The sequence below is a fragment of the Chiloscyllium punctatum genome, chromosome 27 (genome assembly GCF_047496795.1).
Source record: "Chiloscyllium punctatum isolate Juve2018m chromosome 27, sChiPun1.3, whole genome shotgun sequence".
Taxonomy (NCBI): Eukaryota; Metazoa; Chordata; class Chondrichthyes; order Orectolobiformes; family Hemiscylliidae; genus Chiloscyllium; species Chiloscyllium punctatum.
This window is the reverse complement of record NC_092765.1, coordinates 67445094-67469317: the sequence shown is the minus strand read 5'-3', so window position 1 is coordinate 67469317 and position 24224 is coordinate 67445094. Positions and strand designations below refer to the sequence as shown.

The window sequence follows — 24224 nt, the reverse complement described above, 5'->3', positions numbered from 1 at the left end:
AGTGCGACAGAGACTTGCAATATCCAGGGGGAAAAGCTGGACAGTAGAAATAAAGGGAGCTAACTTCCAATTGAATTTGTTTTGTTTTGTTAAAGAAAATATTTGCAACTAGCATCTGAAACAAACCTGAAGCTACTCAAATTTACTTCCAAAGAAGCTATTCAGCAAAACAAATATCCCAAGATGTGTATGTGTCCATGTTTAAGCAGAACCTCATGTAAATACATGATCCCATGTCTTCGGGCTGTACAAGCTGATACCAGGATCCAGTCTCAGCCTCCAGCAGGAAACCAACAGGCGGAAGCTGTCAGCCTGCCCTTTCCGATGGCCATATAAATTCTGGGCACTAGACCGTAATTTAACACTCCTGGGTCGGCTCTGTTTAGAAAGATCTTGACAGAACCGTTTCCCACAAGTTATCAGAATGATTGTGTCGACAATTTTTCTCAGTTTGTTTCTGACTTTCTTATCATGTAAGTGTTTTTTGTTCAAGTCTCTCTTTGTTACTGTCTCAATGTTAGTCTACCGCAAGAATGTAAAAGACTCTGCCATCATTTAATCTGCATTAATGCTCATGGTTTATTTGTTTTCTTTTTAAAGGTGTCCAGTCGGAGATTGTGTTGACCCAGCCAGAGGCAGAGACTGGCCGTCCCGCAGGCAGCCTGAAACTGACCTGTAAAACCAGCGGCTTCGATCTTAGCAGCTCCAACATGTACTGGGTCCGACAGGTTCCCGGACAGGGTCTGGAGTGGCTGGTTTACTACTATAGTTCACACAGCAATAACTATGCACCAGCGATTAAGGGTCGATTTACTGCGTCCAAAGACACTTCAAACAACATTTTCGCGTTGGACATGGAGAACCTGAAGATCGAAGACACCGCCATCTATTACTGTGCAGGAGACCACAGCGAGAGGAACCAGGGCTGGACCCGTTCAAAAACTGCTCGAGGGAACATTTTATCAATTCCATCATAATCTGACGGTCAGTACGAGTTTTAAATACAATTATACCAACTGCGATCTGAAGCAGACCTCAGGCTGCCCCTTACAAAACGATGAAACAGGAAATGTACCATTTAAACTAGCAAACTGGTGACACAATGGGACAATGTTTTGGGCATGTCATATGTACTGCTAACACTTCCATCAATTAAATGCTCGGACAAAATGTTAGTTTTAATATATCTGACAGCTCAGGAAATCACTGCTAATTGTTATGTCAACTATGGCATTCATTGTAAACATGATCAGTACGAAATGGCTCTTTCAAATGAAAATTGAGACCTCGAGTAAAGAACAGATAATGAGTGTACTGGTCTCCATCATTGTGATACTACAGTGGGTCACAGTGTTGTGCACGGCGACATCCTCATACAATAACCACTGACAAGGATTTATCTCAAGTTGGTGATTTCTACAGTGGCAGGAGCGAGAAATAATGTGAGATGCAATTTAAATGCAATCCAGTAGTGCTAGTTTGTACAAATGTATAATTTATTTCTATCTTCTTCGTGTTAATTGTCAAGTTAAATGTAGACCAAATTTGGAAAAGTATTCCAAGCTTTCAAAGTACAATGAAGAGTAAAATCTGAAATAATGCACCAAATCATTTTAAGAGGAGGCTGAATCACTGCTTTCTAGGAAGTGAACAAATTGTCTGCATTTTATGGTTTACAGTCTGACATAGTATTTGACACAACGTGTCTCACAGTGATATAACTGGGGTGACACTGCAATTATGATCAAGACAAAAACCTATTCAGCCTCCATTGTTTGAACTTAGTCAGTGATTACTTCGACAAACCGTCTTAACCTACAGTGCAGTATTAGTTCTGTGGGGTTTAATGCCAGTATCACTATTTAATTTTTAAAAGTGTTGGGTAATTATCGATACACCAGTTGGGGATTTTGAGAATCAGCTCACGTGTTACTCTGTGAAGTATAAAACAGTATTACAATTTATCAAGAATGATCAGAATTGAATAGCGCAATTATGTGATGAAGATTTATCGTGACTTTATTTTGCCTGTGGTTCTGAACATTTAAAATGATGGTAGATTTTTGATTTGTTTTATTCAGAACTAGTTATTGTGTGACCCAGTCCAGAGAATGTAACACTGTGACTATCTTGATTACTGGGGCCAAGGGACCATGGTGACAGTGACTTCAGGTAAGAACTTTAAACTTTCTTAGTGACTTTTTGAAAAACTTTCTATTCATGTGACTAATTTCTGAATTAAATGAAACTCAGATTCTGTGCTGAGTTTGGTTTGGTTCGGATTAATTTTTATTCACACTGATTATAGACTTCAGTTAAGGCTCAGCAAATAGTTATAATGGTGATGATGGAGTCAGTTGCTCGGTGTTCTGTTTTTTTGATCAGATGGACATTCTGTGTGGCTGGGTTACTTGAAACACTTAATGTCTCTCAATCAGTCAGCTATAAATAATGTTTAATGTCAGTGACACCCTGACTGTGAGTTTTATTATCAACAACAAATGCAAGAATTCAAAGATGTTCGAGATATTACCAAACATGATTAAAATATGCTAAAATATCATTATTCATTTCTTGAATACATGTTCTTACCATGATTATATTTTCACATTTATTTTGTTAATTAGTTGTGACAAGCAGGTTAGAAACTGTCATAGAATTTTCTTGCGGTGCTATATTTCATTCTGTTGATGAGATTCTGAGTTTGTTTTACTTGATTCTTTTGAATTGAGTTGATTGGAGTTTGGCTTGGTTTTAGTTGATTCGGTTGAACTGTGTTGATTGGATTCTGACTTTGTTTTTACTTGGTTTTGTTGAATTGCGTTGATTGGTTTTTGAAATTGTTTTATTTGATTCTGTTGAATTGAATTTGTTGGATTCTGATTATGTTTCATTCAAATCTGTTGTTTTGAGTTGATTGGATTCTGATTTTATTTTCCTTGATTCTGTTGAATTGAGTTGATTGAATTCTTATTCAGTTTGTGAAATTGATCAGCGTTTTCATGCTTTCTGTAATTGGTGTTTTCTTTCTGATGAGGAGATTGACTCTCTGGATTACTTTTCATTACCAATATTTGTGAAGTTCTTTTGTTTTTCATGAATCATTTCTGCATTTGTTAAACTTATATGACACATTTTTCTCTGCTTGATTGAAAATATTACATCCATTTGTTACGGTCTGAAAACCAACTTAAGGCAGAAACCCGGAAGTGAGACATGAAAAAAATAAGTTTTTAGTGCATTGACTTTTTTTAAAAAAGAGCTCAGTTCTAATTGTAAACTAACTGAATTTTGTTTTGAGTAGCCTCATTCAAAATAAAATTTGGGACTAAAATCTGAAACTGCAGAATTGATCAGATTATGTAATTGAAACTAACTTAAAATTATAATGTGGTAATATTTGTCCATTCAGTAATTTTGTTTTGACCATGAAGTGATTAATCAATATATGCCTTCAACCGCTCTACTGTGTGCTGCACAGGATTGTCATGATCAAGAAGGGTGTGCAGGTTGGAAATAAGTTAAACTGTTGCCAGAAACGTTACAGCTTTAAGTGTTAAGTCCCCTCACAAACAAGGCTGCTGTTATGACTTGTTATTTCTATTCAATTTAATCATTAGTTTGCTGGATTCTGAGCACCTTTGTTAGACTTCAATTTGGTTTTTTTTTGTGAGGTTACATCATGTTCTTGGTTCTGGTGAAAATGTTTGCAGAGCTAGTTCTGCCGCAAACACATTGTGATCTGGTGATCGTTGATCTGTTGAGGAGGGACTGTGCTTGGGTAACATTAAATGTGTTATATTTGGGAAACCGTTTCTGGTTTCTACAATGATTTTGCAATGTTAACACGGTTGGTGACAGTGGACCGCTCCAGGTTCCTCATTCAATGCAATCGGCATGCGAGTTGAAATTTCATAAAGCCTATTATTAAGTGAAAGGCAAATTGCAAAGGTTTTAGAAATGAAGGGAAAACAGACACCTTCGGGCGCCATTTTTACTGAAAATAAATAATGAAGGATTAATCTAATCGATGCTTTACAATCCAAATTCAGAAGTCCACTATCCAGTTCAATCACAAGGTCTGTCTTTAAACAGTTTACAAGTCATAGAGAAATAGAAATAGAATTTCAAAAGTCTGATGTTCCAATAGTTCTTGCTCTTGAGCGAAAATGCCATGACTGTTATAATTGATCAAGAAACACCTTTCAATTCCGCTGTACACTACATACATATTGTTCTGGCTGGAAAAGATCATTGGCAAAGACCATTTGGAAATTCTGCACAATTCTATGAAGAATAGATCAGTTTCACTGCTTTGATCAGTTTCACGCGTAACTTGAGTTAATTAATTGTTATGTCCCTGATTAAACTGGATTTGCAGGATAAAAATAAAACATTAACTCAATTATTTAATCTGCACAGTGTTTTAGGTGTTCCCAATCAGTGCATTTTAAATAAATAGTTACATTTTACAACAAAATATCAAGTGAAGAGTCATTCTTTCGGAAACAACTGCTATAGTGAATTATATGACCAAGGCCAAATTTCGAATTAATTAAAATAATCCACCCATGAACTCGCAGGGCAGCATGGTGGCTCAGTGGTTGGCAATGCTGCCTCACAGCTCCAGGGTCCCAAATTCGATTGCATCCTCTGGTGACTGCCTGTGTAGAGTTTGCACATTCTCCTGTGTCTGCGTGGGTTTCCTTCGGGCGCTCTGGTTTCCTACAACAGTCCAAAAGATGGGCAAGTCAGGTGGTTGTGCAATTTAGCACAGCCGTAGTGTTCAGGGATGTCTAGGTTAGAGTGCATTAGTCAGGGGTAAATATAAATTAGGGGGAATGTGTCTGGGTGGGCTACTTACTGTTCAGAAGGTCATTGTGGAATTGTTGGGCCAAATGGCCTGTTTCCATACTGTAAGAACTCTATTCTTAAAACCATGGGAGTACTTGCTGCAAATGCAGAGAATTCATTTTACATCGATGTGTTCAGACGGATGCAGAGTTCACAAATTTGCAGAAGACATGAACTAGAGGATAACGGAGCACCTTGTTTATTCAGACACTGAAAATAGAGTAATATTTATTTTAATTAATATACTTGACCGATTTATTGCAATGTAGTGATCGGAAGGAATCTGCTCACATTAGTTAAGTGTGACAATAATTTAGATTAGATTTCCTGCAGTATGTATCGGGCCATTTGGCCCAACAAGTCCACACGGACCCTCTGAAGAGTAACCCACCCAGACCCATTCCCCTACTCTATATTTACCCCTGACTAATGCACCTAACACTATGGAAAATGTAGCATGACCAGTTCACCTGACATGCACATCTTTGGATTGTGGGAGGAAATCCACACAGACACAGGGGAGATTGTGTAAACTCCACATAGGCAGTCACCCAAGGCTGGAACCGAGCCTGGGTACTGGATCTGTGAGGCAGCAGTGCCCACATTTACTTAGACATCTGTTAAAGCGGGCAACTCCAGACAGAAGCATGTTTTCAATTCATATCTTTTGAAACATTTTCGTTCATTAAAAGCAGTTAACAAGAAAATGACCTTGCCCTAATTCCTTCAACAGAAATGCTTTCCACACTGGAATGCAGCATTGACTTTATGCAGTGCATTAATCCTCTAGTTAGTTCCTCTGATGAATGTTCAATTACAGTGAATATATTTGATGTGAGGAGTTGAGCAATGTATCCTCTAGGATTAAGTCTGTTGTACAGTTTGTTTCAGTGCTACCTCTGACTAACTTGTCAACGGTCCTGACCATTTGTAAATTGTCCAGTTCTGATCCCTGAATCTCAGACAGTTCAATTTCATCTCGTGCTTCAAAACCACTTTTATCGGCCAGAAATACAATATTGGATTAGGTGCCTCAGAATTGAGAGCACTGACTAAGTTGTTCCAATCAGAACGAACGTTTCAGGAACAAAAGGCAGTTAGCAAGAGTTTTGAAATTGGTTGTTGGCAACAAGAGATATTTGATTGAGTGAGGCAGAGGGAAATATGCTATACATTTTCTTTGTGCCTCAGTTATGCAGGACATGTTTCGTGGCACAATGTAGAATCAGAATTCTTTTGCATCTTATTATTTGAAAACCTATTATCAGCTTTTAATGTCACTGGCAAAGGTCATATTACACTACAAAACATTTTAATCTTTTTCAAACTAAGTAGACCATCTGGTGCAGTAACATTCACAGGGGAAAGAGGAAGGGAGTTCGGGGTTGGAATCCAGTGACAGTGAATTGATGGCAATGCAATTCCTATTTTACTCCTCTGTAGTTCCCATAGAGTTTGAACAATTTGGAGCTGCTGTCAAAGTATTCTTGGATAAATGTTGAAATGTTACTTTCATTGTACAAACATTCTGGAAAAATCCCTGGTTTTTGGAAGGTGTTAATAAAGGTGTTTATGTACTGTCAAAACAGATGGGCTGTGTTCTCCGTGATAGTGTCAAGCTCATTGTGTTCAGGTCTGTTGTGATGTAGTAGTGTCCCTGATTCTGTGCCAGGTGGCCTGTGTTCACTTACAACCTGTTAGAGAGGTATTTAACACAATCTCTTATCAGGTTACTTCAGTGCAGGAAAGCAGTTTGAAATATTTGGGTGTTTGTTGGAATTCCACTCACAGAGGCCAGTGAAATCTATTCAATCGCTGTCCTGACTTGTGTCTCTTAGATATTAAACAGAATTTTGGTGGTTAGCAGCTTTTTCCAGATCAATATTTGTTCACAAGCTTTTGGGCATTGCTAGATGGGGTTAATGGAGTAAGTGTTCAAAGAAATCCCAGCTTTTGACTTGCTGTTCTAACAATATCATTTATAACTAAACCAATATGAATGATTTTTGAAGCATATTTGATGAGATAATGCTCAGGCTGTTTTACTTTATATTAATCCAGTGCTGTCGCTGAATTTGATTGTTCAGTACGGTGGGGGTTCCGCTGAATCCAACACTTGCAGCAGATGGAGATAGCTTTTCAGTTGGTCTTCAATTGCTATCTCAGACCATCCAGTACCTCTGCTAAGAATTCTTTTTCCAACAGGAGTCAAGCCAACGTAATCACTGTTTATCTTAACAGGTGTGAGCTCTTGTGTCAAAAACATGAAAAAAATTTGGTGAAGAGGGGGGTCTCTGGGTCCGAAAGGTTAACCTTGCCTTCTCTCCACAAGAGCTGCTAGACCTGCTGAGTTTCTTCAGAAATTTCTGTCTTTTATTTTGGTTTTCTAGCATTTAAAATTTGTTGTTTCATTGAAAAAGTTCTGTTCGATTAAACACGTTCTTCGGAGAGAAGATGCATTTGACCAAATTGTGAATGTTCAGAGATATTAAATATCAGAGAAGCATTGAATTTGAGCACCCTGATCTCGAGCTGTAGTTTCACAAGAAACTATTATGAAGTGACAACACACTCCAGAGTGCAGTGGCTGCTGTAATTGGGTGGAAGTTATTTTGATCACTCAAATAGTGAATGTCAATGATCCCGTTACAAATAATCAACAGAAGTTATTTTTAAAGCATGTGTGAAACAATTAATTTGTTGAAATATTTTAATAAAAAGTGTTCACCACCAGTGCTAGCTTAATGAATGACACAATGATAGGAAGGTAGGGGCAAGAAGAGGCCACTCAGCCCCTCGAGCTGTTCCACCACTTACTTAGATCATGGAGCATCTGTGAGCTAAATCCACAGGTCTCCCTTTGGCTAAAACTCTTTAACACCTTTGATTAACAAGCAAAAACTATCCCAGATTTATTGATTTGACTGCCCATAACAAAGGGAGACATTCCTGTGAGTACTGTGACACAATGAGGCTGGAATTAATTGCTCATGAAAGTAAACTTTAAATCTCTGACAATTTCCAATTGAAACATCCCAATAATCATATTTCATTAATTTAACACTATACTTCCCTGGAATAAAGAAATATAATGTGTGATTGCCTTGCTAAAAATGAGGGAAGCTTCATTCCTATTATATGATTAAGAAATAGCTCTGTTCATTCAGTGAAAACACAGTCAAATCACACAAAAGGAAATCATGTCATCTTGTGTAGACACACAAGTGCCTCAAATAATTTACAATTCTTCCAGTGGTTGTTTGAATCTCTAGACAGGTGTGGAAGTGTCAGACTTTTTATATTGCCTTGAGAAACCAGTTATCATCAGTCTATTTGAATTGCTGAAGTTTGTGTGGTATTAGCACATTCACAGCGCTGTTAGGAAGTGAGTCCCATGGCTGTGATTAAGGAAGAGGAAACGGGCAGGGAAATAGTTGAGAGTCAAGTTGAAGTCTGATTTGGAGAAAAGCTTTCAGGAGAAGTATTTACATACATGTGCGCCCTTATCCTCAAGGATCACAATTTTGGAACATGCTGTCGAAGGGACATGCAAAATGGAAGCTGAAGAAAGCCCCTCGGCCCCTCTAGAAGGTGATTCCATTCATGGGATCATCATTAATCTTGCTGCTCACCAGTCTTCCCAACACACCGATAACATTGAACCTGATTGTTTACTGTTCAGCAAAAGAATCGTGAACCTTTGGAATTCTCCACCACAGAAATTGATTGAGGACAAAACATTAAATGATTTCAATAAGGAGATAGATTCCTTCAATTCTTAAAAAAATGCTACAGGTATGTGGGAGAAAGGGAAACAGGCTACAATATTGGTTGAAAGCATGAAAACATTGAATGGGACATGGTTTGTAGGTTTGTAAGTTTGCATGTAATGCCAACGTTGGTGGTATAATTGGCAGTGAAAGTTATCTAAACGTACAATGAGATATTGATCAGCTGGGCCAATGGGCTGAGGAGTGGCAGATGGAGTTTAATTTAAATGAATACGACGTGTTGTTTTTTGAGAAGATAAATCAGGTCACAACTTACAGAGTTAATGGTAGGGAACTGGGTAGTGATGTTAAACACAGGACCCTGAGGGTTCAGACTCATAGATTCTTACAGAGTTAATGGTAGGGCACTGGATAGTGATGTTAAACACAGGGCCCTGAGGGTTCAGACTCATAGATTCTTACAGAGTTAATGGTAGGGCACTGGATAGTGATGTTAAACACAGGACCCTGAGGGTCCAGACTCATAGATTCTTACAGAGTTAATGGTAGGGCACTGGATAGTGATGTTAAACACAGGACCCTGAGGGTCCAGACTCATAGATTCTTACAGAGTTAATGGTAGGGCACTGGATAGTGATGTTAAACACAGGACCCTGAGGGTCCAGACTCATAGATTCTTACAGAGTTAATGGTAGGGCACTGGATAGTGATGTTAAACACAGGACCCTGAGGGTCCAGACTCATAGATTCTTACAGAGTTAATGGTAGGGAACTGGATAGTGATGTTAAACACAGGACCCTGAGGGTCCAGACTCATAGATTCTTACAGAGTTAATGGTAGGGCACTGGGTAGTGATGTTAAACACAGGACCCTGAGGGTCCAGACTCATAGATTCTTACAGAGTTAATGGTAGGGCACTGGATAGTGATGTTAAACACAGGACCCTGAGGGTCCAGACTCATAGATTCTTGAAAGCGTTGTCTCAAGTAGCTAGTGTGTTGAAGGTGTTTGGCACATGTACCTTCATTGGTCGGAGCACTGAGTGCAGGAGTTAGGGCTTCGTGTTGTAACTGTCCAAAACATTGGAATGAACTGCCAGAGGAAGTGGAAAATGCAGAGATAGGTCCAACATTTAGAAGACATTTGAACAGCTACAGGAACAGGATCGATCTGGATGGATATGGGCCAAAGGAAGGCAAGTGGAATTAGTTTAATTTGGGAACTCTGGTCACCATGGACGGGCTGGACCAAAGAAACAATTTCTGTGCTGTACGACTTTATGACTCACTGACTTTATGTTGGAGTAGGCTCAAAGTTGGAAGGTGGTGAGCAAATGAGGGGCTAGATTGGGCATGTGGGAGAGTTTGGGCTGGTAGGCTGTGAGGTGTTGGCTGGCTGCTGGGTAAGCTTTCATGCACTCTGTCTGGTCACAGGAGAATTTGTTCGAATTGTGCTTGGTAGGTGAGGGGTAGTTTGAGCTGAAATGCAGGAGGTCTGTCTTTGCCAGGCAGGTTTATGGAGAGGTGGGCAGGATGCCAGGCTGGTTAGTGTAGAGGTGGGCAGAGTGCCAGGATGTTTCGGGGGTGGAAGGTCACTGTAAGGAAGTGACAGGTGGATGTGTTTTCAAAATGCAAAGCTCGGAGTCTGGCAAAATGGTAGGTTATAAAGCACAGATGCGAAAGGAGCTAGGATGCAATGTACGCAGGTTGACTTGGGTAAGATGAGAGGTCAGTGATCAAGGGCTGAGGTCATGTCTTGGGTAGTGGGCTTCTGTCAGAGGTTGTGAAAATGATGGTGCCAGGTCCAGTCAGGGCCAGATTCACCATGGGCCAGGTGCAGGGCGGCAGGAGTGTAAATGAGTGAAAGGAATTGAGATCATATGTCCATCTGGAATATAGAATATAGAACATTACAGTGCAGTACAGGCCCTTCAGCCCTCGATGTTGTGCTGACCTGTGGAACCAATCTGAAGCCTATCTAACCTACACTATTCCATTTTCATCCATATATTTATCCAATGACCTTTTAAATGCCCTTAAAGTTGGCGAGTGTACTGTTGTTGCAGGCCCTACTACTCTCTGAGTAAAGAAACAACCTCTGACATCTGTCATCTATGTTCTCTCCTGCTAGCCATCACTATTCAAGGAAAAAGAGTTGCTCTGTCCACCCTCTGTTTATCTTTTATGTCTCAATTAAGTCACCTGTCAACCTTCTTCTCTCAAACAAAAACAGCCTCAAGACCCTCATCCTTTCCTAATTAAACCTTCCCGCCATACCAAACAACATCCTGGTAAACCTCCTCTGAACTCTTCGAAAGCTTCCACATTCTTTCTATAATGTGGTGACCTGAACAGTACACAATACTCCCAAGTGCGGCCACACCAGAGTTTTGTACAGCTGCAGCCTAACCTCGTGGTTCTGAAACTCAGTCCCACTATCGATGAAAGCCAACACAAAGTATGCCTTCTTAACAACTCTATCAAACTGGCTGGCAACTTTTAGGGATCTATGTACATGTTCACCGAGATCTCTCTGCTCAGCTATACTACCAATATGGATTGCCTTGGGTGTGTTTCGTGTGATAGGGGTTGTGTGTTCCGGGCATGAATGGGTGTCTCGCAGGGTAGGGTTTGTCAATGTGAGTGGAAACTTAGGTCTAGACAGAATAAGTGCAGTGGTTAGTCTGAAAAATGAGGTTTGGTGGTGAACTGTGTGTCAATTTGATAGTTATGAAAGTTAAAGATTACTCGTTCATTTCTCAAATCATATTAACGTAAATACTCAGCTGTAACACTCCAAAGTCTCTGAACCTTAATGGCCCTCCATTTTTCAGAGGCCTCCAGAATTCAGATAATTGTAAATTAGATGTTTCAACTTCCAGACAATTGGCATGAGTTCAGCCGTGACAGCCCTCCTCCCCGTCCCAGTACTCAGCTCCTGCCTGTGCTGCTGCTGCACTGACCTTCCTCCCAGAGAGAACATTCTGCCTTGCATTGATAAGTGAGGAAGGCTCACTGGAGCTGATTTCCAAGTATGGGGACAGCAAACACGAGGGGACACAACTTTAAAGTGAGGGGAGATAGGTGTAAGACAGATGTCAGAGGTAGTTTCCTTACTCATTGAGTAGTAAGGGTATGGAATGCTTTGCCTGCAACAGTAGTAGATTCGCCAAGTTCAAGTGCATTTAAGTCGTCATTGGACAGGCTTGGATGCTGCCTGAACTGCTGTGCTCTTTCAGCACCACGAATCCAGAATCTGGTTTCCCGCATCTATAGTCATTGTTTTTACCTAGGCATATAGATGTACATGGAATAGTGTAGGTGGGATGGGCTTCAGATTAGTATGACAGGGCAGCGCAATATCGATGGCCGAAGGGCCTGTATTGCACTGTAATGTTCTATGTTCTATGATTCACTCTGATTTCTCTCCGGGGGTACTGCCAGCTGTTGGGTATTTCCAGCAGCACGGTACCTAGTGGGACAGCACGCTGGTTCCGTGGTTAGCGCTGCTGCCTCACAGTGCTAGGGACTCGGGTTCCATTTCAGCCTTGGGTGACTGTCTGTGTGGAGTTGGCACTTTCTCCCCATGTCTGTGTGCGTTTCCTCCCACAGTCCAAAAATGTGCAAGCTGGGGGAATTGCAAATGTTGTGTTCAGTGATTTGGGAGGTAAGGTGCATTAGTCAGGGTTAACTGTAGCATAATAGGGTAGGGGAATGGGTCAGGATGGGTTACTTTTCAGAGGGTGGGTGTGGACTTGTTGGGCCAAATGGCCTGTTTGCACACACTGTGGAATTTCGATGAATCTGCATTTCCTTGGTTTGTATTTTGTGAAACTTCTCTGCTCTTCACAGCAATCCAGTGAAAGTTTCAGTTGGTGAGATCTTCAAACAGTTACTGGGGTGGGATCAGGATGTTCTTCTTCCGAAATTATATGGTAATGGTCAAGGTCAAGGGCATGTTTCTAAAGAGGGAACCAATGATCATGATCAGCAACTGGTAGGAAACAAAAATAAACTCCAGTTATGCTGTAGACTTCAGTGGGAGCATACTGGCAAACGTTTACGGCTGAGGATGTATTTGAGTAACTGATAAGGACAAATGAACAGAAACTAACATGCTCAATTGGTCATTCTATTGTAGCGACACCATCTCCCCCCACACTTTATGGCCTGGTCTCCTCCTGTCAGGAACACGACACCGGTTCTGCGACCTTTGGTTGTTTGGCGATGGACTATTCCCCTGACGTCTCCAAGGTAACCTGGAAGAAAGGTGGGGAGCTAATCACAACTGGATTTAAGACTTACCCATCAGTGAGAAACAAGAAGGGATCCTACACCCTGAGCAGCCAGTTAACCCTGCCCGGGTCAGCGGCAGATTGCCCCAGCAAAATCTACTGTGAGGTTCAACACAGCGGGTCACACAAGAGCAAAGAAATGCCATGTCCAGGTACGTGTTGTGGGAACTGAGATAAACAGAGCATCTGGGATTAATATGAAGAAGGCATTATTTATAACCGTTTTCACAGAATCACCTTATACAGCACAGGAAAAAGGCCCTTTGATCCATCCAGTTCACGCCTATCAATAACAGCCATTTAACTCTTCCAGTCTCATGTGCCAGCACATGATCCATTGCCTTGTGTGACTTGCCCTTGCAAGGATGCATCTCAATACTTCAGACTTATTATGAGGGGCTCAGTCTCTACATGACTTATAGGTGCTGAGCACCAGACTAACACCATCCTCTGTTTAATTTGGTTTTCCCCTGAGGTCCACTTGGAACGCCCTGGTCTTACCTTCACCCTGTGCCCCTGAGGCATTGATCTCTCCATCAAGGGGAAAGGTTTCATCCAGTTGACCCTGTCTATGCCTAAAATAATTCGAGACATCATGATAATCTTCTCCCTAATTCTCCTCTGCTCCAGGGAAAACCCCTGTCAATCTAAACTAGTTTCATAACTAAAACCCTCCAACCCAGGCAAGATCCTGGCAAATCTCATCAATACTGCCTTCAGTGTAATCATATTCCTTCGATAACATGCACACAACGCTTCAGTATGGCCTAACCAGTATTCTCTTAAGTTCCAGTAACATCTCCCTACTCTTCATTGTCAATGTCTCGGCTCATAAAAGCAAATATCCTCCCACTTTCTTAGCCTCTTTATCCAGACGACACAGTACTATAGGAGATCGGTGGGTACATGCACCAAAGATTCTCAGTCCTTTCCAGGGTTCCACCGTTCAAAACGTCACACCTCACAGATTCTTCTGCCGAATTACATCACCTTACATTTATCCAGAATAATTTCCATTTGCAACTTCTCTTCACATATAACCAACCCATTTATATCCTCCTGCGATCTAAAGCCATTATGCTCATGACTTACCAACATGACAGCTTTAATTTCATCTGTGAATTCACTGGTTAATCCCCTAAATCTGAGTACATAGATTTCCAGTCACGCAGACACCCGATGACTATTATCCACTGCTCCCACCACTCAGCCAGTTCTAGATCCAATCTGTCAAATTAACTCAGATCCCATTGGCTCTGATTATTGCTGTCATCTGGACATCGAGTTATCTCTCTGAAAACTACTATCAAATTGTTACACATGACTTCCTCTCAATAAAACCGTGCTGAAAATTGTTTTTTTATCTTCCAAATGAAGACTAATTTCACTTCTCAAAAGTTTCCTTACCACTGAGACTAGCTTGACAGATCTGTGTTTTCATTATTTATGCTTTCCTTCGTCCTGCATAACAGTGCAACGTTGGCTGATCTACACTCACTTGGCACAACTGCTGTGGCCAGACAGGAATTCTAAATTATTGTCAGTGACCCAACTATTTCATCCTTTGCATCGCTCAACCGCTTGGTATACTTTTCATCTGCCCTGGAAACATAACCACTTTTCATTCAGCAAGACAACACAGAACATCACGTCATGTGTCCTAATTTCTGCAAACTCCATCACAACACCCCTCCATGATTTCTGTCCCCACATTGTCCCTCTTACTAGTGGACACTGGCACAACATGTTCGTTTTGACCACAACCTAATCCTCCGACTCCACTCCAATAATAACACTTAATGGGCATTACTGTTTCCCGAATAATTCTTTTATTCTTAATGAACCTGTAACTTTTAAAAATATTTTCCTTTATTTTGACTGTTATTATTTTCTCATTGTCCCTTTTGCTCTTCTAATTCCTTTGTCTTTCAAACTCCCCCTTGCACGTTCTGTATTCCATACTAATTTCTATTGTTTTGAGATTTCAGTATAGACCGGAAGCCTCCCTTGTTTCTCTTTATCTCACCCTCCATCCCCTTTGGTGTCCAGAGCCCGAAGCATTCTTGATCCCATGCAGTGGCTTCCTGGGAAATGTCCTCCCTGTGATTTTCCTATCTCTTTCTTAAATGTGTCACACTGCTGTGACTCAGATTTACCAATAAGTGTCAGCTTCCAGTCCACTCTGGTCAAGTCATGACCTGATCTTACTAAAATTGTCCTTCCCCTTTTCAGAACATTGGGCCAATTTCTATTCCTTTGCAGTACAATCTGAAATCCAATTGATTTACGATCACTGTCTGCAAAGTGCTCCACCATTGAGGTTTTACCCACTGGGTCGACTTCATTCCCTAAAGTTAAGTCCAGGTTCATCCCTCTCTTGCAAGGACTGTATTAAAATTCTCAGTATTAAACACATTCTTTGTTAAAATATTCTCCTGGGGGCATTTTCAGAATTCTGCTCCCTCTAAATTTTTGACAAAATGAAGATCCAAGCCTATGCTGAGGAAGTTAAAAACCTCTTTTCTCATTCCCCTATTCAATTTACATTTCTCTGAAATTTGCCCATGTATCTGCACTTGGTCTTTTGGACATACAGTGAGGTCTATCGTGCTCTCACAGTAATTATGTTTGCTGTATTTTGGTTTTGAAGTACTGTCCATTTGCTTTTGTTCGAGGAGGTATCCATGGTTTCATTTCTCTTTACAGCCTAAAATACTCTTGTCAGAATTGCGACAGAAGCAACATTCTGTACCGCACACCCCCAGCCCCCATCCTTTTCCATCTTTCCCTGTCTCGCCTGATGGCACTCAATCCTGGAATATTGAATAGCCCACTCCTGCCCCGCTCTCAATATGTCTCCGTGATAGCAACCGTGTCATTTCCTCCGGTAATTCACCTGTCTTGGTCATCAGACTCTGTCATTAAAACGAATACCATCCAACATTGCTATCTCCCTTCTGATGTTACCGGCCTATAGTTTCTATGTCTCCTTGACTCCCTTGCTGTGTCCTATAATTTTAGCCTTTCACATTGTCCTGCTGATCTTTCTGTGTGGATCCCAGCTTCTCCAGCACTCTGCACAATTATGATTCTTGTATCCATTAACCACAAGAAACCTTGATATATGAGAACTGATTGTATTCGTTATGACATTCGTCAGATAATTTATGCGATGTGTTTCCTAAAGGTCCAGGTCCTCTCTCACCAACTCTTCTCCTAACTGTGAGCTCCAGTGAAGAAATCGCAAGCAGCAAATTTGCAACCATCGTCTGTTCAATCATCGATTTCCATCCGAAGTCAATCTCCGTGATTTGGTTGAAAAATGGCCGACCCTTGGATTCTGGCTTCTTCACGTCTCCCGTGTGTGAGGCGAACGGCAACTTCTCGGTGACGAGTCGGCTGATGGTCCCTTATGGTGAATGGTTCAACAGCGCAGTCTATACCTGCCAGGTCACTCATGGAGAGAACACTCAAAGTAAAAACATCACCGCACTCCAGGGTAAGAGACACACACTGAGAGAGCTACAAATCACTCTGAACTCTGATGTGAATCAAACACACTAATTTATCAGGCATAGTAAACAGCACGGTACAGCTTCTTGTTTCCCAACATGCCACGTATCTCATTTCAGTTTGAGTGTTACATTAGCATTGCTCATAATTCAACATTTTGGCAAGTCAGAAAAGCATGTTTCCACTGTGTTGAAGATAGATATATAGACAGAGAGCTTTGTTAAATACTTTGTTGCCTGACCATGCTGGGAAAGGCATTCAGAGTGCTGAATCCTTGCCTGGTAACCGCTTCAAAGATAGGTTTGGGGGTGGAGGGGGAATATTGGAGAGATATCTGAAACATAGAAAATACTGAGAGACTGAGGTCGAGTGAACATGGGATAGATGTTTTGACTGGTAGGCCAGACTAGGACCCAAGGGCACAATCTCATGGTCAAAGGGGCACCGTTTAGAACTGAAATGGGGAGGAATTTCTTCAGCCAGAGGGTGATGAGGCTGTGGAACTTGTTGCTGCAGAGGGCTGTGGAGGCCAGGCCATTGTGTGTATTAAAGCCAGAGATCGATCGGCTCTTGTTTAGTATGGGGAGAAGACAGTAGAATGGCTTTAGCCCGAAATGTCGATTTTCCTGCTCGTCGGATGCTGCCTGACCTGCTGTGCTTTTCCAGCATCATTCTGATCTAAACTCTGGATTGGCTGAACAGCCTTATTCTGATCCTCTATCTTATGGTGTTGTGGTCTCAAAATGACGTGGTTAAAATATGCAGTGACCCTTACTTGAAAATAAATCAAAATGTGTTCAGTGCTTCATTCCCTGCTCAGGAATGACCTGTTGGCCTTGGACACTGTACGACATCGATTTTTTATCTGGTACTGAGCTCTTTCACTTCATTTATGGGACCAGATCACAGACCAAGTGGGTATCACATCAACTGAGATAAACGTGATCTCACTGAGCTTCTTTAAGATGCTCTCTGTAATTAGTGGATGAGGCAGGAGAATAAATTCTGGTAAGAACACTCCAATAGGGATGAATGAACTAGGAACTCGAGACAGGCTGATTTAGCCTGGTTTGGGGTGGCGATGTTTACACAGTGAGTAGCGGATGTCTATAAAACTAATGTACATTTCCATCGCGTTTGTAGATTAATTTAAGACATTTTTGTTTGTTTTTTTTCTCCCCTGCTCTATGAAGAAATTAAAAAATGCACCTTAGTAAATAAAGTGAAAGTACAGACCAGTCATGAACTAACTGAATGGAGGGAAAGACTTAAGGAGATGGGTGTCCTTCTCGATATCCAATACTGTACTCAATGTCTTGTTTTCCGATCTACTCCAAACACAGCTCACGAGGAACAATGACATAAATTAGAGAATGACATCACACCAATAACGCAAAGTATTTTTGATCATTAAATATAATGAACAGAATTTCCATGGCTGTTCACCGCTCCTGTAACACGATAGAACTCTGTAAAGAGAATAATTATTATTTATTGGAATTTGTCCAAAATTTGGGTTGTGATTTGGCAGTCAGCGTGACCAGCAGCATTTGCACCTAAGGGTTATGAACATGGAAATGAACTCATTATATTCAGATTACTCTTGTCACAGTATCAATAGATTGTCTTAAGTGAGAGACAAACTCTGAAAGAAAGGTAATTCCATGGGTTACATGATGGTATCTTCGATGAGTTGACTTTTTTCACTGGTTTCACTTGTTACAAAGCCAGTGTTCTTTAGGAATAATTACACAGGGTATGTTATAGATAATCACAAATGCTTTCACAAATCAAAATGCATCAACAATAGTAAGCATCGTTTCAGCAATAGTTGGAGTTGCCATTTTGAATGTGGTGTCTTCACCCTGTGAAGAAGGAATCTGAAGATTGGCTGTTTGTATCATAAAGGGGCATTTTTCATTGACTTTGATTTTTGTTTCATAGAAGATACCGAGTGCCACCCTAACACCGTTAAAATCCTCCCACCGCCAGTAGAACAAGTCTTACTGGAGGCGACGGTGACGTTAACCTGCGTTGTGTCCAATCTTCCTTCTGGAGTCAATGTGACCTGGAAACAAGAAAAGAAGCCTCTGAAAACAGAGATTGCTGACCAGCCTGGACAGAATCCCGACAGCGTGATCAGCAAATTAGACATTTCTACTGAAGCCTGGCTGAGTGGCGTTACCTTTGAATGTGTGGTATACCATCAGAATCTACCGACTCCGCTGAGAGACTCCATCCACAAGGAGAAAGGTGAGCGGTGAGATTAAAGCACAAAGGATCCCATGTGTAATCCAGATCCAGTTACATCAATGGTAGGCTTTGTTTGGTAATGACCAAACACCGTTGGGAGGATTAATGATGCATCTGAAGGCAGGATAGCTAGGTAGCTGATTAAGAAAAAGATGGACCAAAGGATATTGTATTCTGATTCAGTCAGATAAAGTGGGAAGGAGCCTGGGTTTTGACGTCACCATCAGCAATGACAGTTGGACAGAATGTCCTTGTTGTGGGCTGGAAACATGGAGGCAACTTTCACATTAAACTCGACCTTTTTTACTGGACAGAATGTGTACCATTCTGCTCCTTTAGTAAACAGAAGTGAATAAATCCCAAATTAAACATGGCGTATTTTAATATTTAGTGAAATTGTGATATTGGTTCAGGATTTTTTGGTTGATTTATATTTGTCTCAAATATTCTGCAGTGATTAATCCGCTGGAGCCATCAGTGTCGGTCCTCCTGCCACCAACAGAAGAAATCTCCGCTCAGAGGTTTCTCTCCCTCACCTGTTTAGTGAGAGGTTTCTCCCCCCGAGAGATCTTCGTCAAGTGGACAAACAATGACAAGCCGGTGAATCCCAGTAACTACAAGAACACCGAGGTGATGGCGGAGAGTGACAACATCTCCTTCTTCATGTACAGCCTGTTATCCATTACAGCGGAGGAGTGGGCCAGCGGTGCTTCTTACTCCTGTGTGGTGGGACATGAAGCGATTCCACTGAAGATCATCAACAGAACAGTCGATAAATCCAGTGGTAAACCGAGTTTCGTAAACATTTCACTTGCACTAATGGACACTGTTAATTCATGTCAATAAAAATCTCAAAGTTGCATTTAATAATTCAACAGAAGTAATAAAGTTTTTTTTTCTTCCAGTTGTGAGTTAAATACTGAATTAATTGTTTCTCACTCTGACTTACATTGCATCTGTGTAGTTAAAGTGAATTATTAACAGGTCTAGGACGAGTGTCTTGTGCAGTTAATGTTCTCTGCTCAGATACACCCTGGGTCAGAGACAGAGTAAAGCTCACTCATTGCAGGATTCCACCAAGTACCTTATCCATCCTAAATCCCTCTGTGACAAAATCTGACAATGTCCATTTTATGTCAAGGGTAGAGCACGAGTTTTGAACTTGGTGTTCTTGATTCCCCCGATTGGACATTCTTACAAAATTCAGGTCAGTTTTAAACTGCCACATTGCACCAATTGGAAATGTAAATTTAAGACACTTTAAAATTAAACTTGATTGGAACATACCAATTGTAAAGAGTGCAGAACAGTTTGAATGTCACCTTTGTTTCTGGGGAACTTCCAGGGATCTTGCACCAGCGCATGACAGAATGTATCTTCACTTTCACACCAAAGAGACTCGACAGATAAGTTGTAGTGGAGCAGAGGGGAGGGGAACGTTGAATGGTCTGTCCTCATGCTCCCTGTGCAGAGTTTTCATGGTAGATGTCCTCTGTAATGTAACCCAGTTACTAACAGGAACAGTCAGCTTCTTGCTTACTGTCCAAAGATTTAACATTTTCCTGCAAAATAATACCTTTGAAGCATATTGGACACGCTGGGCTCTGTTAACAAATGATTAACATTGATTCCCATGATCCAAAACTGTTGTTTGCATCGTCCCGGTTTGAATTCCATAGTTTTGTCTCAGTTTTCTGGAGCATATGGGATCAATTCTGGTATTTGAATACCCGATAGCATTTTGTTTCACATACAGAACACAAGTAGACATTTTCTAATAAACATATTCAGAAATGTTATCAGTGGGGATTTGAACTCACGCCTTTTCTCTCAGAGACAGAAATTCTATCACTGCAACAGAAGAGTTGCTCATAAAACGCTTATCTCGCCACGACGATGGGAAATGTTTCCTACAACACCAAAGTCAAATCTAATTATGGGCAATCCATTAAAATTAGAACAATAAATTAGAATAATAAAAATTGCAGTCTGGTATAAGAACAGATACAGAGAGATGATCGCAAATACACATGTAATGACACATATACGGGCTCTCACCTAAAGACACATATTTATGTGCACACTGAAATGTGCATATAGATAAGTTGTCACACACGCATACTTGCACAGAGCCACACATGCAAGTAGTACTTGAACACTCACCTAATCTCATACAAAAACTCACATACACCGAATGAAAATCATTTGCACAAATGAACAGGGGTACTCACACATAACCATGAGAAACATAGACACACGGTAACACACAAATGGGCATGAATACATATACGTTCATACAGCACAATGCATACAGACACACATGCATGAACACACAGATACAAATTTTGAAAAATGTCCTCCCACATGTCAACTCACACAGGTATGTAAATGCACAGAGATAATTATTAATATCATTATTTTCCCATTTTCAGAATCACAAACATACGATGACAGAGGCAGCTTAATTAGTTATTTTTAAATCACATTGATCAGCATATAGACATTATCACACGTACACACAAATTCAGAGTCTCACATGCAGACACACAAGTGCATAGGTTAACAAATAGAGGGGTGTTTATTAAATAAGGATAATGGGCACAAGCATCAGCAAACAATAACACAAACAAGCTTCTCAGGAGATGGTTTGGGAAAGATTGCCACACAAGCAAACATCATCATATAAATATAAACATCCATCAAAACATAACATTGTATGATAACATTTATTCAGCATAAACATGAAAATAACCCAGTGTAGGTAGGATCTGAAACAGACACATAAGCACACATTTTAGATAGCACTAATGAAAAGTGAACACTCACAAAGACATTACAAGATAAGCATAAGCAGCAATGAAGTGGCATATTAGCGTGATGATGCTTACGCAATGTGAAAAGACCAAAATTTAGGTACACAAACACATGAGCACACCAGCAGTAAAGGAACAGGAATATGTTTATTCATGCACAGACTCCAACATGGGCAAGAGTGAAGTAAGAGACTCTCATAACCATATACACAAACATTAAAGGTAAACCAAACACACCAAGCAGTGGATCAAATAAATTAAGGGACACATGTACAAAAACTTATTCCTAAATATACAGATCCTACAAACAAAAATATGAAGCAATGTCCTGACTGTGGTGTCACTTATATTTACGATTTGCCAAGCAATTGGTCACCAATACATAAAGATGAGAATCATATTTGAACTTTTATTCAGTGATGGCCACAATTTTCAACTAAAGTGCTGTCACAGCCTATATTTAAAATATAATGATATAATTAAAATAATCATTCATAATAAGCATTCCTCAAATAATAATATCCTTAAATAATAGATTAAAAGAAAAATAATTTAAAACATTCTGACATGGACAATGAAGAAAGAACATGTGCAGTTAGTATTTGTAATTTCTTGCTGAGAGTCAATAATGCACTAATAGAGATAGATAAGAGTCACATTTGAGAAATACCTGACTGCTTTATAAAGATGTAATGGTCTCTAATTACATGACTTAGATGCAGATAGATCGATCTGGATCAATAAACAATCTAAATGCGTTCTCTCGGCTTTATATTCATAGATTCAATAGATCGCACTTGGATTGAAGACTATGAGGATGATAACAGCAACATCTGGACAACTGCTTCCACGTTCATCACCTTGTTCTTCCTGAGTATCTTCTACAGTGCTGCCGTCACTCTGGTGAAGGTGAGGATAATCACATCTTTCTCACGACAAGCAGCACAATATGTTTTGTGAAATCTCTAAGTGTGCCATTGAATAAACATTAAATCTGAAAGGCCCTGATCATAAATATCTGCGTCATTGCTTTATCTCTCTTTTCCAGGTTAAGTGAATGAATTGTGGACCCCTTTGATTTTCCTGATCTGCTTATCAAGATCTCTGAATCCCCAATCTACAATCTGTCCTGTTGTTGACTCTAGCAGTGAGATGACTTCAGTTTATCAGCATGTAACTGAGACAATTATTGATGGATTTTCCTTTTTACTTTGATATCTTTGAGATGGTTGTGGTTGGAAGAATTTGTAGCTTCCCAGTTGTTTGAAGCCCATTTTTTTTTGTTTTTATTTGTTCCTTACTCAGAATGGTTGCCTACCCTTTCTGATGAGCCTTTGTATTCCCTTTCTTGTGACTGTCACTGATGTACAGAAAATTCCCAACTCACAGCGCATGTGTTCTCATCTCAATGTGGCATCCAGCCATTATATTCACTTCTGTTAGCTTTTACATCAACTTTTTGGATAAAAATGCTTTCTGAAATGGTTAATAAATTTCGAATGAATATGCACTAACCTTGAGTTTGCTTAATTCTTTTTTCATGGCCAGTCAGTAATAAGACATTTTCCCACATCCTACTCCTTTCCCAGCCAAATGCTTTCACTTGTTCTGTTTGGTTGTGTTTCATCCAGTCATTTAGTTTAATGCTGCGCTACCATGCAGCCCACTAATGTAAATACATCTTTCACACGATATGCCTAATGGAACACTCCAGAGGCAGAATGATAAGAGAAGATTTCCTCTTATGCACAAAGGGTCACAAGCTCGGGTCACCTAATGATACAAATGAGGAGCTTTGTTCCACCAGAAGCCTATAAAAGGCAGGCAAAGGAGTTTGAAAATTTACTCTACACTGTCTAACCTAAAAGTACTCCCAATGTCGGGACAGGCTGGGTTAGTAATGCAGAAATCGCCACCTAAAGCGCCCAACGAAACATTCATCAGCCAAAAACGTCAGCGTTCAGTCAGGTATTCAGACACAGCACACATAAATCTCATGGAGCACAATTCCTTGGATCTATTTGACACACCGCACTGGTCAAATCCCAGGGAATGAGACTGAGATCTATCTGAGACAAGGATATTACTGAACAGCAACCCTCAAAAATAATAAATCAGAGGTCGATGTTGATCAGGCAAGGCAGGGCTCATGAGTATTTGAAATGTTCAGCCATTGGGATCTATATGACGCAAGACGGAATTGAGAACCAATCACAGCAACTGGAAACAATCAGCAGAGGAGAACATTCTCAATTTCTCAGAGTCGGTGAGGTATATCATTCCGGGAGTAGTGCTGTGAAGCAGTCACGCACCCAATCTCATAACTTCGCATTTTTTCAAAAACGTGGCACCTGAAACTAGATGCAACATTCCAGGTGAGACAAGAGACTGTTTTATTTCAGTTTAACATAATTGCTTTGTGTTTGTTCTCTACAGCGTTATTGATGAAGTAGGGTTTATTTGCTCTTCTGTCCACGTGTCATGGTACATTCCCTTATTTGTGCACATACACACGGAGGATCCTCTGCTCCTTCAACCCTTTGGGTTTACACCATTACTATTGTATGTTCCTCTGAGTTCATCACTAAACAAAGAAGCACGTTACACCTCCCTGAGACTGAGATCTATCTGACACACCGGTATTAATGAACAACAATCTTCAAAAATTATAAATCACAGGTTGATTTCGATCAAGGAAGGCAGAGATCAGAAGTTCTGGAAGCCCTGCTGCTTTCCATGTCCTGTCCCACAAACCCTCTGTCAAA

At 40.5% G+C, this 24224-nt stretch overlaps 1 gene segment (V, D, J or C); it reads left to right on the top strand.

The window, feature by feature from the left end:
- Positions 1–362: 362 nt before the first annotated feature.
- On the top strand, positions 363–23904 carry LOC140453332 (Ig heavy chain C region-like). The segment is given in 10 exon segments: positions 363–473; positions 601–960; positions 2119–2172; positions 12727–13032; positions 16068–16379; positions 18338–18646; positions 19101–19484; positions 21621–21643; positions 22213–22368; positions 23896–23904. Coding segments are annotated over 10 exon segments (1962 nt in total).
- Positions 23905–24224: the final 320 nt, after the last annotated feature.